Consider the following 22199-nt stretch of genomic DNA (forward strand, 5'->3'; position numbering starts at 1 on the left):
CCTTAAACGAGGATTTCTGCTCGCCCTACAGCCTGACTTGCCCACCCAGGCAAGGAGCTGAGGAGAGCGTCTTCCGACGCCGTCTCACCAGTAGAGCGGACACCTGGAAGCTGCGCAGCCAACAGCGCGGGAGCTGAGAGGTGGGTGGGCGGGGCTGACAGCCTCCCGAGAAAAGCCGGAATCGCGTGGACGGTTCACGTGCTACCGCCCAAGTGGGGGGAATTAATTCAGAGCCGAGGCTGAGAGTAGTTGCCGGCCCACCCTGCTTGGAAAGCCTGGCGTTACCCAACCCGGTCCTGCTAAGGCAAGTGAGCTAAAACAGAGCCCTGCCCACTGTGACTCCCGAGGGTGGGGCGGGGCGGGGCGATTGGCCCAAAGGGTCTGGAAAGATTACCTGAAAGCTGTGTAACCAAAATAGAAATTAAGTTATTATAGAAAAATAATGTTTCTTGCCCACCTGTGTTGGTGTCCTGAGATTTAAACCTGTCATCCGTCAATCTTTCAGATTAATTTTGCTAATTATTTGAGATTACCAATTATTCCATCTCAAAGTGGATGAGCAGATTTTTTTTATCATGGTGAAAAAATTCATTGCACATTTAACGTATTAAAATAAGTTAGGGTGAAGGAAGGAGTGACAAGTGCTTTTTAGTCCTACACAAGAGTGAATGTGGTTAGACTGCTACTGTTGCAGAATGCTGCAAAGATAATACTTTACTCGATGTGGATATGGGCTATAAAGAAAGGCGAAAACCAGAGCTGAATATCGAAGCCTTGCTGACCAAAATTAAAATACTGGCATATATTTAAATAAATATTAAAGTATAAAATAATATGCTTTAGTAACACTTATGTTTTACCCACGAAGGACAAAACACTTCCAAAGTTTTCAACATCCTTTCAATTATATCCACAATTATCATTACTGGGTTAAACTATTTCTGTTTTGCTTATCAAGCAAGAAAGCAAACATTCTCACTGTGCCACATTTATGAAACTGGCTGGAAAATGTTATCATTAAATTAAAAACACTATAGATGACATTAGTAAAAGTTCTATAAAATTACTACATTAAAAAAACAAGCGTCTGTATTAAGAATATTTTAAATGTTTATTCATTGTATTTATTTGGAAAACAAAATATATTAACGATAAATTTATCAAAAACAAGTCTTATGAGCAGACATTTAAAGTCTTTAACGTTGGACTGATACAATAACAAAACTGACCTGTGAAATTTTGTAGATAGAAAAGGTCTAATTTAGTTTAAATAAGATGTGAAACACCTTTATGAAACTTATTTTGCTCAGTGTGATTTTAAAGAAGTTATGTGTATATTACTATGACTCAAACTGTGTTTTTTTTAAACACTTAAAAAAAAATAAAGTGCATTCTAAACTGTGCTATCCAGTATAGTAGCCACTATTTACATGTGACTTTAAATTTTAATTAGCTAAAATGAGATATAATTTAAAATCTAATTCCTCCATCTAATTAGCCACATCTCAAGTGCTCAAAAGCCACACGTGGCTAGCTATTACCATATTGGACAATGTAAAATTATAGAATATTACCAACATAATGGAAAGTTCTATTGGACAGGGCTGGTCAAATAACATATAAGCAACCACCATAATAAAGTCAATCATATAAATCTTGAAAAACTTCTGTAAATATGAAGTTTTTGTTTTTGTAATTTTGCTTCTAATCCAGGGAATCTTTCAGATACCATAAAATACAAATCAAATTTGAAATCTGCATATACAATTTGAAATTTAATCTTGCCTAGGATATAAATTTACTTTTCTATATTAACTCTATTACTACTAGTTTGTAAAATATTTTGTGAAACTGAATGGTGAAGCCAAAGACTAATTTAGATGAATTAATCTGAAGTTAAAAGTCTGGAAGACTTTTTGGCTTCAGTTATCTACTTCTTAAGACCACTGTAGGCATAGCCTAAACATATAAAGATATGCATAGAAATACTATAGTTTTATTAAAGGCAACTAATAGCAAATTATTTATTTGAAGAACAGTCTTAAAATTATATCTTATCTTTATAAAACTATATTATACTTCACTAAAATACTCAAAGTTGAATTTAATTTTCAAAAGATATATCATATGAAAATATGTATCTATTCTACCAACTGATCACATAAAAACATCTTAAACTATCTCACAAGTCACAAAAAATAACAAGACTTCACACAAACTATCCTGTTTGACCTACTTATTACTTTCTGTTGAATTTCTTCTTTGCCTTATTAAAAAACAGAATTTAATTAATGTCTATTATAGACAAAGCCATGGGTCACAAGCAAATGGCCATAACTAAAGATTGAACTCTTACAAGGAGAAAATTTGCTCTTTGAACAATAACAAGGAACACTATAAAACAGATGTAACTGAGGACTGTTCAACAGGTTGAAAGCTGAAAGATGGCATTGTAACTGACAAAATGTTTCTTAAACACAAATGATCAAAAAATGAAATTATATAATATTTCCTATGGCTGAAACATTCAAGAACTTTAAAATAAAGTGCTTAAGTTAAAAATAAAATCCTAGTAAACAAAAAGGATTTACTGTACAGCACAGGGAATATCTTGTGATAACCTATAATGGAAAAGAATCTGAAAAAGAATACATATGTATGTATAACTGAATCATCTTGCCGTACACTAGAATCTAACACACTGTAAATCAACTACACTTCAATAAAAAAAAAAATTCCTCGGAAGGGAGTAAGCAGGAAGCCTTCATGGAGGAAGTGGCATTCAGTGTGAGGATTCAGATGTGACAGTAGGCAGGGGAGGCAGGAGTGGCCAGGCTGGGGAGCCAGTGGATTGCACCCTGAGTATTAAAAAAAAAAATTATATTTATGAGCAAAATGGAATAACTTTTTAATTCTCCAGTAATCCCACCAATATCCTTTAAGATCATTTTTTTCTAATTGAATTCCTGATAAAATTTTTTTTCATTTAAACTTATATGCATTTCAACTAGAATTAATCATAAAACACAGTAAACATATTAAAACCTTTATGCAGACATTTCAGAAACCAAAAAAAACAGCGTCTAAATCTTGTCAGATTCTTTATATTCATAGTGATATATTCTTTTTTTTAATTTTTTAATTTTTTTTCTTTATACAGCAGGTTATTAGTCATCAATTTTATACATATCAGTGTATACATGTCAATCCCAATTGCCCAATTCATCACACCCCCACCCCCACCCCACCCGCTGCTGCTTTCCCCGCTTGGTGTCCTTATGTTTGTTCTCTACATCTGTGTCTCAATTTCTCACCTGCAAACAGGTTCATCTGTACCATTTTTCTAGGTTCCATATATATGCGTTAATATATGATATTTGTTTTCCTCTTTCTGACTTACTTCACTCTGTATGACAGTCTCTAGATGCAACCACGTCTCAACAAATGACCCAATTTTGTTCCTTTCTATGGCTGACTAATATTCCATTGTATATATGCACCACATCTTCTTTATCCATTTGTCTATCGATGGGCATTTAGCTTGCTTCCATGACCTGGCTATTGTAAATAGTGCTGCAATGAACATTGGGGGGCATGTGTCTTTTTTTTTTAACATCTTTATTGGAGTATAATTGCTTTACAGTGGTGTGTTGGTTTCTGCTTTATAACAAAGTGAATCAGTTATACATATACATATGTTCCCGTATCTCTTCCCTCTTGCGTCTCCCTCCCTCCCACCCTCCCTATCCCACCCCTCCAGGTGGTCACAAAGCACCGAGCTGATCTCCCTGTGCTATGCAGCTGCTTCCCACTAGCTATCTACCTTACATTTGGTAGTGTATATATGTCCATGCCTCTCTCTCACTTTGTCACAGCTCACCCTTCCCCCTCCCCATATCCTCAAATCCGTTCTCTAGTAGGTCTGTGTCTTTATTCCTGTCTTACCCCAAGGTTCTTCATGACATTTTTTTCCTTAAATTCCATACATATGTGTTAGCATACGGTATTTGTCTTTCTCCTCCTGACTTACTTCACTCTGTATGACAGACTCGAGGTCTATCCACCTCATCACAAATAGCTCAATTTCGTTTCTTTTTATGGCTGAGTAATATTCCATTGTATATATGTGCCACATCTTCTTTATCCATTCATCCGATGATGGGCACTTAGGTTGTTTCCATCTCCGGGCTATTGTAAATAGAGCTGCAATGAACATTTTGGTACATGACTCTTTGTAAATTATGGTTTTCTCAGGGTATATGCCCAGTAGTGGGATTGCTGGGTCATATGGTAGTTCTATTTGTAGTTTTTTTAAGGAACCTCCATACTGTTCTCCATAGTGGCTGTACCAATTCACATTCCCACCAGCAGTGCAAGGGTGTTCCCTTTTTTCCACACCCTCTTGAGCATTTATTGTTTCTAGATTTTTTGATGATGGATATATTCTTAAATTTAAATTACTTCAATGGAACCAGAAAGTCTGCTAATATGATCTTCTATGTTGACTCTTAGCAAACTTCGGTGATAAAATATTATCAGGAGTTAATTAAAAGAATTCTGTTCTTATCAGAAGTAGATCAAAAGAACATAGGTCTCATCTCTGGAAAGCTTATGTTAAACAATATTATGTCAATCCTATGAATCCCCTACTGATGGATGTATAAGAAAGCCAGGTGGCATGGACATATATACACGACCAAATGTAAAACTGAGAGCTAGTGGGAAGCAGCCGCATAGCACAGGGAGATCAGCTCGGTGCTTTGTGACCGCCTGCAGGGGTGGGATAGGGAGGGTGGGAGGGAGGGAGACGCAAGAGGGAAGAGATATGGGGATATATGTATACGTATAGCTGATTCACTTTTTTATAAAGCAGAAACTAAATGGCAAAGCAAGTATGCTACAATAAAGATGTTAATAAAAAAAAAAAAAAGAAAGCCAGCACGCATGTTTTGGTTATATGTAAACCATACCACCCTTCTGAATCAGTGTAGCTTAACCTAAGCTCTGCACTGCAGATTCACTTGACATATTGAGTGTCTATTACCTGCAAGTTCCTATGCTTGGAATTATGATTTGCCTATCCAACTGTGGCTCTCTATTTCACTACCTGTATCCGTATCACTGACACTCAGATTTCATCTGTCATTAACAGCTAAATGTACTATTCTTATTCTACATTAAAACAGCAATAAAAATGATCTTTAGGAGTTTACAACCATTCCTTTTTTCAGAGGTTCTTACTGCAATATTGCCCATCACTTTATTCATGAGATGAAACATTACACATCTTCATAATGCAATTGTGCCTCCCTTGTGGGCAAACAAAGAACATAGGTTATTTCTTTAGGTGTGAATGCTGAACTACAATGCCACTACATCAGGCTAATTTTTGAATTAATAACTTGAGAAACTTAAAGGATGGTACAATAGTGGAAAAAAAAAAGTTGGATGACTGACATTCAAGTACTTCAGTCAGCTAAGCCAGTATCTCTTGGCTCTGACTCTGTCGAAGGAGTCGTTTCTGGAGGTGGCTGTGATTTGGATGTGGACTTCTTGTGGTCATATCTAAGACTACAAATACGACTATTGATAGCTGTCACACAGAATTTCCAGTCATATCCAGTTTCTGATAGATCACAAGTCGGGTAGATGTCTTGGAGAAACTCTGGTGGTAAAGTCCAAAAATATAAGTTAATTAGAAATCACTTCTCAGAGAAATGAATTTATTCAACCTTAGTACTATTGCTATGTCTGTGAAAGGGTCATTAAGACTTTAATTAATTAAAACACATGGACTGTAGCTATTATTAAATTAGCTGAACAAATCTTTTCATCAGAAAGGATAGTTATATGAAATAGCACCATTCTTAAATCACACAAAAAACACCAAAATACCCCATGATCTGGTTATGTAGCAAGGTCTGCTCTCTTTAGTACCCAACATAAACTTTTCTTATTCTTAAATTTATTAAACACGCATCTAGTATGTTATTCATTATATCAAATAGAGACATGCTAATAAGGTTCTAGTACACTAGAGGCTGCAGTGTCTTTCATACTTTTAGAGGCAAAAAGCTATAACTGCTAAATTTTTTGGCACTGCTTGGTTTATCTCAGACGAAAGGAATGAGAGTCTTTAGATCTTGCAGTTAAATGAAAACTTCCATAACAGAGCAACATAGCTCAAGGAGCACTCAGAGAAAGTGGGAGGACAAAGGGAAAGGGGGAAGAAGGTGCTAACTAGAAGAGCAGAGCTACTCTTGGATACTTTCTTAGGTAATTTCCTAAGTACCTTTGAGCTCTTAGAAAAGGATCTGGCAATCACTACAGGCCAGCATTAGTTGGCTACATTAATGTCATTTGTTTTTTGATAGGATTAATTGGCTAGGAAATCAGGACAATGCTATAAACCGAGCATATATCTAAATTTTAGCAAGTCATGTGACAAAGTTAAAAAGCTTTCATACTCAAAGGTCTAACAGATCAGTGGTAGCCTGGAAGGAGGCTTTTAGTCCTATGTCACTGGACTCAGTATCAAGCTCTATCCTGCTGTGCATTTTTATTAACAAAAAAAGAAGTTATGGAAAGCAGGCTAGCCCCATCTCCCAATGACAGCAAAGCTGGGACAGATAACTAACAGACTGGAAGACAAGTACCTGCAAAGCCTTCAATAGACTGCAACAAGGAACCTAAATTGGTTGGTGTTTCCTAAAATGTATTCTCTGAAACACTAGTCATAAAAGAAGTTTCTTGGGGGGGGAAGATTCTGGTTGTGCAAATAAGAAATGCTTAACTCCAGAGTTAGTCTCCACTGAAAAATCCCACAGTAAAGAGATATGCTGGGGACTTCCCTGGTGGTGCAGTGGTTAAGAATCTGCCTGCCAACGCAGGGGACATGGGTTTGAGCCCTGGTCTGGGAAGATCCCACATGGCGTGGAGCAACTAAGCACATGCGCCACAACTACTGAGCCTGCGCTCTAGAGCCCGCGAGCCAAAGCTACTGAGCCCACACGCCACAACTACTGAAGCCCGCACGCCTAGAGCCAGAGCTCCACAACAAGGGAAGCCACTGTAATGAGAAGCCCCCACAATGAGAAGTCTGTGCACCACAACGGAGAGCAGCCCCCGCTCGCCACAACCAGAGAAAGCCCGCGTGTGGCAGCGAAGGCCCAACACAGCCAAAAATTAATTAATTAATTATTTTAAAAATGAGAGACGTGCTGAATCAAAGGTGACAGATGCAGATTTGGTGAGGCACATAAATAAGGGAGGTGGCAACACATAAGGCAACAGAGGGTCAAGACCATGGAGATCTAGGCAGGCTGGACAGCTAAAGGCTTCAAAACATGTTTTAAAACAGAGTCAAATGAAGCAGATCTATGGACTGAGGCCCTTGGGGTGCCAGATCAAGATCTTTCCTAGCCATTTGACTAAAAAGCACTTTATTCAGGAAGAACCTATTAATATTCAGCTGTCTTTAAGAAACATAGTTTGGGGAATGCTGCTCTACACTAACAGGATAAAATGCAGGAGGAATAAATATAAAATCCTACATTTACATTAAAAAAATACTAACAGTATAAACAGGAACAGCCTAAATACTAACAATAGAGGTACTGGATAGTAAAGCACTATAGACTTTAAAGAATCTTTCATTTAAAAAAAGTTAATAAAATAAAATAAAAAGTATTGGATAAATGTCAGTATATAGAAAAAAAAGATCTAGGGGTTTAGACAACCATAAATTTTTAAATGGCAAGTGCCATTTTAGGCTACATTAACAGCCTTGTAGGTAATAGTACTATTGCATTCTGGGTTAACTTGAGCACATATGAAGTTAGTCACTGAACGAGATCATGAAAGATTAGGACAATATTTATATGAGGAATTACTGAACAAAATGGAGATATTTAACTGTAAAAGTTTAAGACTTTGTGGGGAAAAGCTAGGAATAACACTTATTCTCCAATCCTCAAACACTTATTGTCCAATCCTCAAACACTTAGTCTCTAATCCTCACACTTCCATGTAGAGGGATCTCTAAATGGGAATGTTTAGAAGAACTGGGCATGTATGATTCAAAAATAAAGCTGATATTTTAATCTCCACCTGCCAGATTCTAGTGGCTGTCACTCACTTGGTTCTGAACTTGAAAGTGGGAGGAGAGGGTATATCTATTCTCTCCTAATGCATACAGCAGGAAGTGAAAGCTGTCTTGAAATACTTGAAGGCCTATCATGTGAAAAGTGATTATATCCACCCAATTTAGCTCTAGAAGGAATAACTAGGACAAATGTGCATTACTCGCAGGGAGGTAAATTTTGAGTCACTTGGAAGAAGAACTTTCTCATGAATTAGAACCCTTTTAAAATGTAGTGGACTGCCATCAACAGAAGTGTTCAAGCCAAGGGGAGGCAACTATATGCCAAAGCTGAGATGGGAACTCCTGCTCTGGGTGAGAAGCTGTATTAGAGGACCTAATGTACTCCCTATTGCTAAGACTTTACAGTTCTGTTATGTTCAGAAATGGATGGGACGGGGCAGGAGTAAGGGTTGCCTGCTGATTGCAAATCTGCAGCCTTCTAACTTTCTCCATATGGACCATTCTTTAAAGAGACCTTAAGTGATAACTGAACTCTCAGAGAGCATCACGTAACAGTTTCTTAGGTGAAATCAATACCTTTGGCTACTGGACATATTTACCTTTGCCTATTAATTTCCAGAAGAGTTCCCCCAAAATAATAAAATCTTAGGATAAGAAGTGATATTAGAAGAATAATCTGGTTTACCAACTGCTGGTACCAATCAGCAGTTAAAATACATGAGTTAGATCTCAAAAACATAACGTTGGGTGATAAAATTTAAAAAGGATATGTACTATATATTCCCATTTATGTACATTAAAACAACTACAAAACAATATTACATATCAACAGAGGTAGCAAAAGTATAAAATATGCATGGGAATGATATATCCACCTCCAAGACTGTGATTACTTTTGGGGAGAAAGACAGGGAAAACAGATGATGGGATGGAGTTTTAATGTTATCAGTAATGATTTAAAAAACCTAGAGCACAAAACGCAAAATATATCTATACTGGGTAGACAGGTGTTAATTTATTACTATATTATTTTCTATATATTTCTGTATGTTTTAAATAGTTGATACTGAACCAATACTTCTAAAGATGTTATGTTAGAGCCCATAAAGCCTAGTTCTCTTACTAGTGCAGGAATCTCCTCACATCTCTGGCCATTCAGCAGTTACTCTGAGCCTTTTCATCCTCCAAATTCATCGTGTCCTCATATTAAAGTAAAATATGCTTTCCTGTCAGCTTCTCCTCCCTGGGCCTGGCTCTGCCCGCCAGGACAATGATGATTCTACTGCATTCTCTCTGCTGAAATGACTTACATGGCTTCCCTTCTACAAAGGAGTAGAACTTTGAGTCTTATGGGAAATTTGTTAAAATATGCCCTAAGTGGATAGTATGTCAAACTCATGCTGAATATTTTTCACGACAAAAGACATCTTCTTGATTTGTAATATAATTCATTAAGGGATAAAACAAAACAAAATACACAGAATAATATTTTTAGTCCACTTTTAAGAAACTAATCTATTCCAGACATTAAAGAACTCTAAAAGTCACCTTCTACCTCTCATTTAAAAAAATTTTTTTTAAATTAGAAAGACATTATTTCTTCTATAAACACCTTCATTTCTAAACTGGTTACAAACTGTGTTCTTTTCTTACTATAAGGTAAGAGGAATTGGGTTGTGGTTTTTTGCATGGTGGGTTAGTTCAGTGATGTTCAAGTTGCAAATTATGACCAATTACTAGGTCATGAAATTAGTGATGGCAGCACTTAAAAAAAAGTAATAGAAAACATTGGAATGTAATTCTCATAGGAAGAGTAAGAACTGTTTGTGAAATTTTTGCTTCAGTTTTTTAAAAATCACACACATACTCAGTCACAATGTAAAATATATTTCTTACTATGGGTTGCAGGTAAAAAAAAATGGAAACCATTTGGATTAGATGATAGCAAATGCTTATGAAAGGTGCTATGAGCCAGATTTCTTTAGTGTGAAACACAAGTGTTCTTCAAATCTGATGGATGTGAAACGTGTGATATGAAGGGAGGAACCTGCCAACTGAGATTGGGCCAGGGCTCAGAACTATATCTTTACTGGGTACCAGTGACACAAGTAAGAAATATTCTGCTTCCTGCTTGGTCTAAATTTAAAATTTCATAGAATTGCTTCTGGAAGCTTTATTATTTCATCTATTTACGTCGTAAATAAAGACTACACTATGCTCGTGTGCACAAGGAAAAACTAGCAAATTAAACCTGCTGTGCTACTGTTGACACTTCTGCAAATTGACAAAGCCCAGCAGCTTCGACCGTGAAATGAAGGTGTTTGAGTTTCCATACATCTGGCAATTCATACCAGGAGCCACAGTCAATAATGCCTTTCCTGTTCTAATAAAGCTGCTCAAGACAGAGCAATTAGCTCTGAGAACCCAAATGCGAAAAGAAACACATTCATGAACCTGCTGCTGTTATACCCAAATGAGGGAATTAGTAAAAGATCTCCCTCTCTTCAAAATACACATAAACTGAATGAAGTTTTCTTTCTGTCCTTCTCTAACACACTTTGCTTCCATTAATTCTCACATATTCAACATGTAACATACCTCGGAGAGCGTTAATCTTATTGGCATTAAGGGCGCACGTGCCACGCCCCAGACTGCCATAGACATTACTTTTTATCAGGACTTCCTCTGTGAACAGGTTGCAAATAAGGTATCTGGCTGACAGCTCTGGGAGAGACTTTTCTTTTGCTATATTCAGAACTGATTTTGGCATCTGTATATTTCTACACGGATTTCCAAGATATTCTAGAAGCAAAAGAGAAAGAAGATGTCAATTTTCATGGCAAATGTTAGGTTCAAGTTTTTAAAAGGCTGTAACAGAAAAGTTGACTTTTCTGAATTTTTAGGCTCAAGAATTTGAGAGGTTAAAAAAATTAAAGCTCTAAGTTTTTAGTGTATCACAAGACAGCATGAGAAATGAGACAGGAATCACTTCTGATGTAATTACACATGCCCTGATTGTTCAAGAGGACAATTCAGTATTCTGCTACCTTTTAGGATACAATCAGTTTTAACATTACATTTGGTAACAAATTCTAAGTAGCTTTCTTAAAATTAATTTTTATTATATCAAAAACTCTAAGTAGTTTTAATGAATTGTTTTCCTACTTACAGAAAAGGCTTTTTCAAAATTAAAAACCATGATTCTTACTAAAATATTTATAATTTTTAAAATGTAGGTTTTTTATTTGGTATTAAACTCATCATTTAAAAATCAACAAACTCATCTTAAAATATCATATTTTGGATAACCTACTTGAACTGAAAAACAAATTTTAAGCCTGTTTTTATTTCTCAACTCTACAGCCTAATCATCACCATCTCTCTTCAGTCCATAGTGATTCAAATTAACCATACTTAAAAAATATTATATTGTACATATAACAAAGACTTAGGTAAGAAAATATATTAGACAAATATGATATGATTCTTACAAGTTAATAAACGTATTTTTCGTCTTGGAACATCCATCATTTAATGGGCAAGAGTATAAATTGTTGAATCACCCAGATCCAACATTTAGCAAGAGAGATTAAATTATTTTAAAAATTCACTCATTGGGTCCAAAGACTTAACATCTATAAGATTCATCTAGCAGTATTTATCAAGAGTCAGAAAAAAAGGTATATACTCTTTAAGCTGGTAAGTTGAATTTCTCCAAAGAAGATATACAGACTGCCAACAAACACATGAAAGAATGCTCAACATCATTAATCATTAGAGAAATGCAAATCAAAACTACAATGAGATATCATCTCACACCAGTCAGAATGGCCATCAACGAAAAATCTAGAAACAAATGCTTGAGAGGGTGTGGAGAAAAGGGAACACTCTTGCACTGCTGGTGGGAATGTGAATTGGTACAGCCACTATGGAGAACAGTATGGAGGTTCCTTAAAAAACTACAAATAGAACTACCATATGACCCAGCAATCCCACTACTGGGCATATACCCTGAGAAAACCATAATTCACAAAGAGTCATGCACCAAAATGTTCATTGCAGCTCTATTTACAATAGCCCGGAGATGGAAACAACCTAAGTGTCTATCATCAGATGAATGGATAAAGAAGATGTGGTACATATATACAATGGAATATTACTCAGCCATAAAAAGAAACAAAATTGAGCTATTTGTAATGAGGTGGATAGACCTAGAGTCTGTCATACAGAGTGAAGTAAGTCAGGAAGAGAAAGACAAATACCGTATGCTAACACATATGTATGGAATTTAAGGGAAAAAAATGTCATGAAGAACCTAGGGGTAAGACAGGAATAAAGACACAGACCTACTAGAGAACGGACTTGAGGATATGGGGAGGGGGAAGGGTAAGCTGTGACAAAGTGAGAGAGTGGCATGGACATACATACACTACCAAACATAAAATAGATACCTAGCGGGAAGCAGCCACATAGCACAGGGAGATCAACTCGGTGCTTTGTGACCGCCTGGAGAGGTGGGATAGGGAGGGTGGGAGGGAGGGAGACGCAAGAGGGAGGAGATATGGGAACATATGTGTATGTATAACTGATTCACTTTGTTGTAAAGCAGAAACTAACACACCATTGTAAAGCAATTATACCCCAATAAAGATGTTAAAAAAAAAAAGAATCCAAAATACGTACAATTCTTTTTTTCACGGCATGATTTGCATGATTGATAATCCTCTCCAAAAAAATCCTCAAACAAATGAAAAACAAAAACAACAAAAAAACCAAAATAACAACAATAACAAAAAGAGGGAGGTAGTTAAATAAATTACGTTTTACTTACTCAGTGGAATGTTATATGCCTGTTAAATGCAATGATTGTGAAGATTGGAGATTCTTAAGGAAAAACATGTTAAAAAGAAGAGTAATTATATGGAGACCATAATTCTTTAAAAGGTTCATAAGAAAAAAAAACTGGAAGAAAATTAAAATGTCCACAATAGGTTTTTTTTCCCCACTGAGGTGTTGGGGTTTTTAAAAATATTTATTTATTTATGTTGTGCCGGGTCTTAGTTGCAGCATGTGAAATCTTCATTGCAGCATGCAAACTCTCCCCAACCAGGGATTGAACCCGAGCCCCCTGCATTGGGAGCACAGAGTCGTACCCAGTGGACCACCAGTGAAGTCCCCACAATAGTTTTTTAAGGTATCTTGATTGTGGAAACTCTTCTTCCCTCCTAAATATTTTCCAGTTTTTCAATAAAATGGCATAATAGACTACACACAAATTGTGGGGGCTGCCTGGCTCACAATTTGCTAAGTTGCCCTGTCCCCTGATTCTAGCTGAGTCAGGGTCAGAGACCTGTGACCCAAGCTCCCCAAACTGGATTCCTTCTCCTGGGAATCGGAACAGTGACAAGAGAAAACTACAACCTAAAAATCATGGAAGCTACAGACACAGAGCCTCAGAGACTTCAATGGACCCCAGATGCCACGGTCTCAGGGCTGCTCTGGCTCCTGTTTGTTCTTTGCTTCTTTTAATCTAGGATCATCCAGTGATTTTTGTTGTGGTGGTTTAATTTGAACAGAGTCTGTTTCTTTTTTTTTTTTTTTTTTTTTGCAGTACGCGGGCCTCTCACTGTTGTGGCCTCTCCTGTTGCGGAGCACAGGCTCCGGACGCGCAGGCTCAGCGGCCATGGCTCACGGGCCCAGCCGCTCCGCGGCATGTGGGATCTTCCCGAACCGGGGCACGAACCCGTGTCCCCTGCATCGGCAGGCGGACTCTCAACCACTGCGCCACCAGGGAAGCCCGAACAGAGTCTGTTTCTATGGCATATAACCTGATTATAATGGAAAAAATATACTATAAAGATACATTATTTAAATAATTTTACTTGATCAGGTTCACAGATAATATTCTACTTAGGGTTGATATGGGGGCAAGGGAGAGACAGAAAATAGTTTTGCTACCTCAGGTGCCACTAAATTCCAGCATCCTAGGGAAAGGCATTGGGAAGTGTGAGTGGCAGATGGCACAGTCACCTACGGAACCCACTGTCACTTGACACTAATGAAGCAGGATATGCCTGCAGCAGATAGCTAGCAGTGAGGGCACAATATTCTGAGGAATGGGATTCATTAGTTCATGCACAAACTCTTTATAAAGTATCTGCAATGTGCCTGGCACACAGAGAACAAGACCCCTGAATTGCTTCTGGCCCATCCAGCTGTAGCTCCTTCTCTTCTACCTGCGGAGAAAGGTTACTAACCTGAGAGTCAAAGGAGTCGGCTTTGGCAAAATAATAGATTTAGCTTATAGTTAAAAAACTATCAGTCTCAGAACTAGGTATCTATATTTCATTAATTCATTAATATAAAAGATTAAGTTGTTTAGATTTCTTTTGAAAAATTTCAAATGTACATAGAAGTAGAGAGAATAGTATGAGCCCCACAAATCCATCATCCAGATTCAACATTTATCATTAAGAGAACTTATTTTAAAACTCACCCAGTGTTTCATAAGATACCGTTGAATTATCAGTGGAAGGTTCTTTAATTCCTTCAGGGAGAGCACTGCTGTTCTGCTGAGAATTCCCATTTTCTCTTGTTTCTGAGCCAGCTGCTTGCTGAGATAACAGGGAACTACTTTCACTGTCATCACCATCCCTTTTATCATTCGAATCTGTATCCGGGTTGGTAGGCTCTATATTGTTAACAGTTTTCTGCTGAAACACAAAATTGTATCTATAAACAAAGTCCCATAGTGGGAAAATAGGGACATGCTCCATCATCTACCACGGCCCCCCAGGTTGGTGGGGAAGCAACTATTTCTAATACAGTGGGCTGAAGCCCACGAATACTGTTTGGTGTGATAAAAGATGTGTAGGTGGATTCTTCCTCCAGCTGCCATGACTCGCTGCTTCTTGGGGGACTTAGTAGCTGTCTAACGAACTGAATAATTGTTGGTACAAAATAAGTGCTTAATAACCATGTCATAAATAAATGAATACATGAGTTTCTCAAAGATGACAACTTTTGGAGTGTTTTTTTTTAGTGTTTTTGTTTTCTCTTTCCCCAGTGGTCCTCAAATCTGGCTGCACATTTGAACATTTGAATTACCCTAGGGATCTTGTGTTTTTTTAAAGCTGTGCTGGGGCCCCACTCACGGCAAATTCAACCAGAATCTGGTAGAGGGAGTGGGAGAGCTCAAGCATTAAAAACTTTTTAAAAAAAGTGTCTCACACATTTCTAATATATACCTAGAGTTGACAACCACTGCCCTAGGTTGGGGCTTCTCAAACTTCAATGTGCACAAAAATCACCTGGGGGGTCTGGCTAAAATGCAAATTCTGCCTCAGTGAGTCTGGTGTGGAACTCAAGTCTCTGCATTTCTCACGAGCTTTCCAGTGCTGCTGCCGCTGATCCGCGGACCAACTTTGAGTAGTGAGGACATATCCCTCTCCTAATCAAGGACACAGCAGGCACTTGGCAGATGCCACTTCTCTTCTGATGCCTAAGCAATATGCAAATTACCATTTCCCAGCAGTATCATGATTTTACATTCAAATGTTTAAGGTGCAATTTTTGTAGGATATAAAAGGGAATGTGAAAAATAAGCAAATTTGGTTTCATACAGATGGTGCTTGAGCTATCACTGAAATCAAGCCGTTCACCAGGAAAACATCAGCTCAGCTACAAATATTCTTGGCAAATAGTTTCCAGAAACTTACTCTAGAGACACAGGAGTGACTAGATATGGTGAGAATAAAATGGGGGCTTTAGAGAGGTGGGTGGAAATTAGGAATTGTCATTATGTTAAATGCTTCATCAGGAGAAGGCAATAGACATGACTCTCTTCCCTACTGACCCATTTGTGTTTAAAAAAAAACAAAACTCTAATGCACTCTGAAGATAGGATGGGTGAGAGAGAAGTCAGATTCCCACTTACCATGTAACTATACAGATTATAAAATATCTGTGAAAACTTAACCTCATGACATGCATTATTTTCACCAGTTTCTGCCATCACTGAAAGTGAACGAATAATGAAGTACCTTCCTTTTCTCCTGTGCCATCCTTAACTACTATTACAACAGCTAAGTAGCACCACAGTCTGCTCTTTTATGTGTTACTCAGTGGGATCCTGAAGATTTGCCAAATATCTTTGTAGTTGAAATTTTTTCTAGTATAGCCCTTGGCTTCAAATATACTAATTATGACACTATATTTGATTTATTTTATCTTTAGGATATTTTTATGGGGCACAAAATGTCAAAGAGTGAAATAAATAGGCAGTATGCTTTTGAGAGAACACACCCTGCCCCTAAATTAAATAAACAAGATTTTGAGCACATGGACTGAAGATCCTGTACATCATGCCATCAGTTCTGGAGTTGTATACAGTATGCACTTATACAGCAGTGACCATATTTAAATGAAAAATAACTTACGGGTGTTCTTTTGGAACATAAATGGCAGATCAGAGAATTGATATCGGAAATACAGGCTTGCCAGTCTTTTCCACATTCACGTAAATCATGGTTGGGAAAAATTGCTGCCAGGTGTTCTGCAAATAGCAGAAAGTATTCATAAAAATTAGGGAAAAAATTAACAAAGATACTGACAAAAAATTTTTTATTTAAAATACTGAAATTTTCTATTTTTAATTGTCATCCTTTTCTCTGTTTCTAAGAGTTTAGAAATTCTACTCAAAGAGGATGCTTAGCTGAATATCTCATTTCTTCTAATGTGCAGTTCCCTAAAACACTGACCTAGGAAGCCCATAATGAGGTTTTGGTGATTTAGAAAAAAATGTATAATAAAAAGTCAACTATTTCAGGTGCTAATGCCCTTTAATAACCCTATGGATAAATTAGATCTAAAAATAGAAGGAAACCTGTGAGGAGAAAATATTGTTATTGCAAACATTATTACACCATGGTCCAGTTATTTGTGCACAAAACATGTCTATCTTCCCCACAAGCTATTTCCTCTGCCTAGAATACTCTTCCTATTTTCTTTACGTAGCTAAGGAATCCTTCCAAATCTAGCTCAAATGTCTTGTCCTTAGTAAGCCTTCCCTAATGCCCTCAAAGTAGGTGCTCTGCTCTCTGAGCTTCCACATTACCACACTGGATTGGAATTTATCTGTTTTCCTCAATGTGTCCCTTTCTAGACTGTGAACTCCTTGCGGGCAGAACTACTTATTCATTGTTGTATCCTTAGTGCCTATGACTTTTAGGACCTCCATACACATTTCTGGAAGACAAAAAGGCAGAGGCTAGAATGGATTAATTATGAGATGCTATTTCTGTGTTGCCAGTTACTAGCAGTGAAATGTGCTTTATTTTCCCACTTTTTTTGGCTTTTTCTTTATTTTTTAGTACCAAGTCTCAGCACTGAAGAACTGACCTAGTACTAACCATAAGCAACTATAACCAATAAAGTTTATCTTATTTCATCAGTCTATGGACAAGTTTTGTTCTATAGAAGTTGTTACCCATTACATACTACTAAATTGTAAAGTCTGGTTTAGGTGAAAAAATGAACGGTTCTAAGATTCAAACAGACTTCATCATTATTTCTTTTTTAAAAATTTATTTATTTATTTATTTATATTTGGCTGTGTTAGGTCTTTGTTGCTGTGCACGGGCTTTCTCCAGTTGCGGTGACCGGGGGCTATTCTTCATTGCAGTGTGCAGGTTTCTCACTGTGGTGGCTTCCCTCATTGTGGAGCACGAGCTCTAGGTGCACGGGCTTCAGTAGTTGCGGCATGTGGGATCTTCCCGGACTGGGGATCAAACCCATGTCCCCTGCATTGGCAGGCAGATTCTCAACCACTACGCCACCAGGGAAACCCCCATCATTATTTCTTCAACTACCAATGACACTCATCAGATAACCAAATGAAAAGATTCCATGATGATTTTATATACTTTTTTTTTTTCTTTTGGCCACTCCATGCGGCATGTGGGATCTTAGGTCCCCAACCGGGAATCCCTTGCAGTGGAAGTGCAGAGTCTTAACCACTGGACCACCAGGGAAGTCCCTACATACCTCTTATTGCAGCCATTTTGTTTGGATCCAGGGGTTGGCGGCCTTGGGAATTGACAGCTACAGAGCTGGAAATCATGATTTCCTTGGAGAACAAAATACGAACCAAGTAGCGGGCTGCGTGCTTAGGTGTGGCCTCCTTCTGTGCAGTCATCAAATGAGTATCAAGCATCCTGACATTTCTTCTTGGATCACCAAGATATCCTTTAAAAATACAGGGAAAAATTAAAATCCTTGTTTTTTCATGCAAGGCTACCATGAAAGTGCCCAAGAAAATTAAACTAATTGATTTCTAATTCACAAATTTCTACTTGGGTGAATTTTTTTCTATACTTATCTCTTCTTTTCCTTAAATGGGTCTCTTTGATGCCATCTGCACAACTGTTAGCATTTTTTCACCTTTGCTAGTCTTGAATTTGCTGTACTTGAACTAATCAGTTCATTGTCTTGAATAAATTTAATTCTGAGGCCAGAAGTGCATATGTAACCATGTTGCTCTGAGATCTCATTGCTCCCTTTTACATTCTAAAAGTACACTCAGGGGGGACTTTCCTGGTGTCGCAGTGCAGGGGGCCTGGGTTCGATCCCTGGTCAGGGAATTATATCTCACATGCATGCCACAACTAAGAGTTCACATGCCACAACTAAGTAGCCCGCGTGCCGCAACTAAGGAGCCCGCGAGCAGCAACTAAGGAGCCTGCCTACCTCAACTAAGACCCGGCACAACCAAATAAATAAATAAATATTATATATATATATATATATATATATATATGTACATTCAGAGCTCTATTACTGAGTGAGTATATGTTCCCTGAACACAATTTAGAAAATATGGGTGTATATAATTTTTAAAATTTTTCAATATTTAGCATTTATAGAGTATCTACTATATGTCAAGCACTGTGCTAAATATTTTAAATCTATAAGCTCAGTTTCATTATCCTAACAACTTATTCTCACTTATCAGATGAGGAAACTGAGGCCCAGAGAAGGTAAGTTATTTGAACAAGATCACACTGCTAGTTATACAGCCAGTTTTAAAAGCTAAGTCTATCTGTTTATATGCCAAGTGCCTTGAACCATTAATCTTCTTCTAATGTTTTCTATTCTATCTTCTATATCTTTTTTTAAAACAGAAAATTGAAACCAAACCTTATATATAGTTTGAATCCTGCTTTTTCAGTTATCATTATATTTTGCACATTTCTCCATTTTCTTTTTCCAAATCTGCATCCCTATCATCATGATTTTCCTGACAGGTGACATTTATGTTGCACTTACGTTCTGGGCATTGTGTTAAGAGCTTTAAATGAATTATCCCATTTGATCCTCACAATTCCATAAAGTAGGTACTATATATTTGCCACATCACAGATGAAGAAACTAATATTTAGGTGAGACAAGTGGCTGAAGGTCACATGGTTAGTAAAACACAGAACCAGCATTTAAACACAGGCAGTCTGACTCAGTAGCCGATGCTTTTAACCATTATGCTTACTGCCTCACATACTGTGGTATACCAGGAGTCATTTAACTAATTCCCTATGGTTGCTTATCTGGCTGTTTCTGATTTTTCATGTCTATAAACAATTTTTGTACCACAATTTTAATACAAATCTTTTTTATTATACCTTTGGATAGAAGTGGGATTACTGAGTCAACAACAATAAATACTACTATGGATTTTTAAACTACTTACCCTCCAGAAAGTTTTCGCCAAATGATACTTCTAACAACAGCATACCACAGTGGCCATTTAACACAAAGAGCACAATTTTTGAAGCTTCTTCTACTTTTGGTACTAAAATTATTTAAACGAAAAGGGTCTCCTCTAGGATGTGATAAGCAAACCAGAGTCCACAGCCGAATCCCACCGCCAGTTCTTGTAAACAAACTTGCATTGGGGCTTCTCTGTTCTGACTCTTGACTGTGATGGAGGATGTCATGAAATTATATAAAACTGAATACACATACACACACATTTGTATTTGGATGGCTTAAACATGAAGGCAGGGAAGGAATGACAAGAAGGAGGTGGTGTGGTTATAAAAAGCCAAAACAGGGTTCCTGAAAGTGATAGAACAGTTCTGTATCATGACTGTAGTGGTGAATACCTGAACCTAAACACGTCATAAAAGTGCGCAGAACTATATACACACACAGACACACACACAAACGAATACAAGTAAAGCTGGGGTCATCTGAATAGATCTGTGGATCACATCAATGTCAAAATCCTAGTTGTGATATTTTACTATCTTTGCAGAATACTACTATTGGGAAGTATTGGGTAAAGGGTACACAGGATCTGCCTATTTTTTCTTGCAACTACATGTGATTCTGAAATATCTCAAAATGAAAAGTTTAATGTTGAAAACGCAGTCACTAAGAATTAATATTAAGAATGCTGATGGATCTAGGTTAGAGTGTATCATAATAGGGATCATTTCAAACTCACCTAAACCACCAGTGCGGAAGGAATTTTCTGAATCAGTACCTTCGTCTCTGTCATTTTCCTTTACCGTTGGATAATGCATTGTCTCACAACCCTTTGCTGTGCCGGATTCTGTTTGAACAACATTTTAGTAAGTAAAACATTTTCAAGTGCTGACAGACAAGAAATCTCAACAGTAAGTTTTATTTCAGGCAAAACTATCCTTCAGGAATGAAGGAAAAATAAAGACATCTGCAGACAAAGGAAAACTAAAAACAAACTGTTACTGACTGACTTACCCTTAAAAACTGGCTAAAGGAAACTCATCAGACCAAAAGGATATAAAGAAGGAAGGAAGCTTGGAGCATGAGGAAGGAAGAAAGAACAAAATCCACAGGGACAACCCTGGCGGTCCAATGGTTAACACTCAGCGCTTCCACTGCAGGGAGCACGGATTTCATCTCTGGTCAGGGAACTAACACCCTACATGCTGCGTGGTACAGCCAAAAGAATTTTTTTAATCATAAGAATAATAAAACGAAAGCGCAGAAATACACATGCAAAGAAACTAGATCATTCATACATTGCTGGTGGGAATGTAAAATGGTACAGCTACACTGGAAAACAGTTTGCCAGGATTTTACAAAACTCAACTTACTATTACCATAGGACCCAGCTACTGTGCTCTTGGGTGTCAGCCCAGAGAAATGAAAACTGATGTTCATACAGAAACCTATCCATGGGCATTCATAGTATAGTAGCTTTGCTCCAAACAGCCGAAAACGAGAAACAACCCAGCCATCCTTCAACTGGTGAACAGACAGAGAAGCCGGGATACACTCATACCGTGCAGTAGTACTCAAAAATAAAAAAGGACTGATATACACAGCAACTTTGATGAGTCTCCAGGGAATTACGGTGAGTGAAAAAAGGCAATCCCAAAAGGTTACATACTATGTGAGTCTATGTAAAACTGTTGAAATGACAAAATTATAAGGAAGGAAAACAGATTAGTAGTTGCTGAGGGCAGCGACAGGCATGGTAGCGGTAGGAGCATGAGAGGACAAAGGTGGGTGTGGGTTTAAAGGGCAAAAGGGAGAATCCTTGTGGTGATGGAAATGTTCTGAATCTTCACTGTGATGGAGGATGTCATGAAATTATGTAAAACTGAATACACATACACACACAAACAAACATAAACACACACATATGCAAAGAAAACTGAAAACATCTCAATGAAAATCTGCGGATTTTATCAATGTCCGTATCCTGGTTGTGATATTGTACTATACTTTTGCAAGGTATTATCTTTGGGGGAAACCGGGTAAAGTATACACACGATCTCTCTGCAGTATTTTTTACAACTGCATGCCCCGCTAAAATCTTCTTAAAGTAAACCTTTTCATTTTTAATCAGGAAAAGCTACCACTAGCTCATATTCAGGGTGTTATTAAACCTAGATTAAATCGTGCTACTTGTAATATGTATCATTACAAACTCACCAAAATTGGGAGGGATGAAGAAATATGAAGTATCTTACCACTCTCACCTTCCAAGAAAGCTGGGTATTTCATCTGAGTGTTATCTTCCAGGCTGCTTACTGCTTTCGCCAATATT

General features: G+C 37.5%; 1 protein-coding gene across 1 annotated transcript in view; it reads right to left on the bottom strand.

Annotated features, from left to right (window-relative positions):
* Positions 1-5468: 5468 nt before the first annotated feature.
* The window catches only part of BEND2 (BEN domain containing 2), a 105365-nt gene continuing 88634 nt past the window's right edge, over positions 5469-22199 (bottom strand). The window contains exons 13-17 of the mRNA XM_065901064.1: positions 18149-18349; positions 16543-16658; positions 14601-14817; positions 10703-10906; positions 5469-5665 (exon numbers count right to left, since the gene is read on the bottom strand). Coding sequence (XP_065757136.1) covers positions 5469-5665; positions 10703-10906; positions 14601-14817; positions 16543-16658; positions 18149-18349 — 935 coding nt within the window. The remainder of the gene's footprint in view (positions 5666-10702; positions 10907-14600; positions 14818-16542; positions 16659-18148; positions 18350-22199) is intronic.

Source organism: Phocoena phocoena, chromosome X (genome assembly GCF_963924675.1).
Source record: "Phocoena phocoena chromosome X, mPhoPho1.1, whole genome shotgun sequence".
Lineage (NCBI taxonomy): Eukaryota > Metazoa > Chordata > Mammalia > Artiodactyla > Phocoenidae > Phocoena > Phocoena phocoena.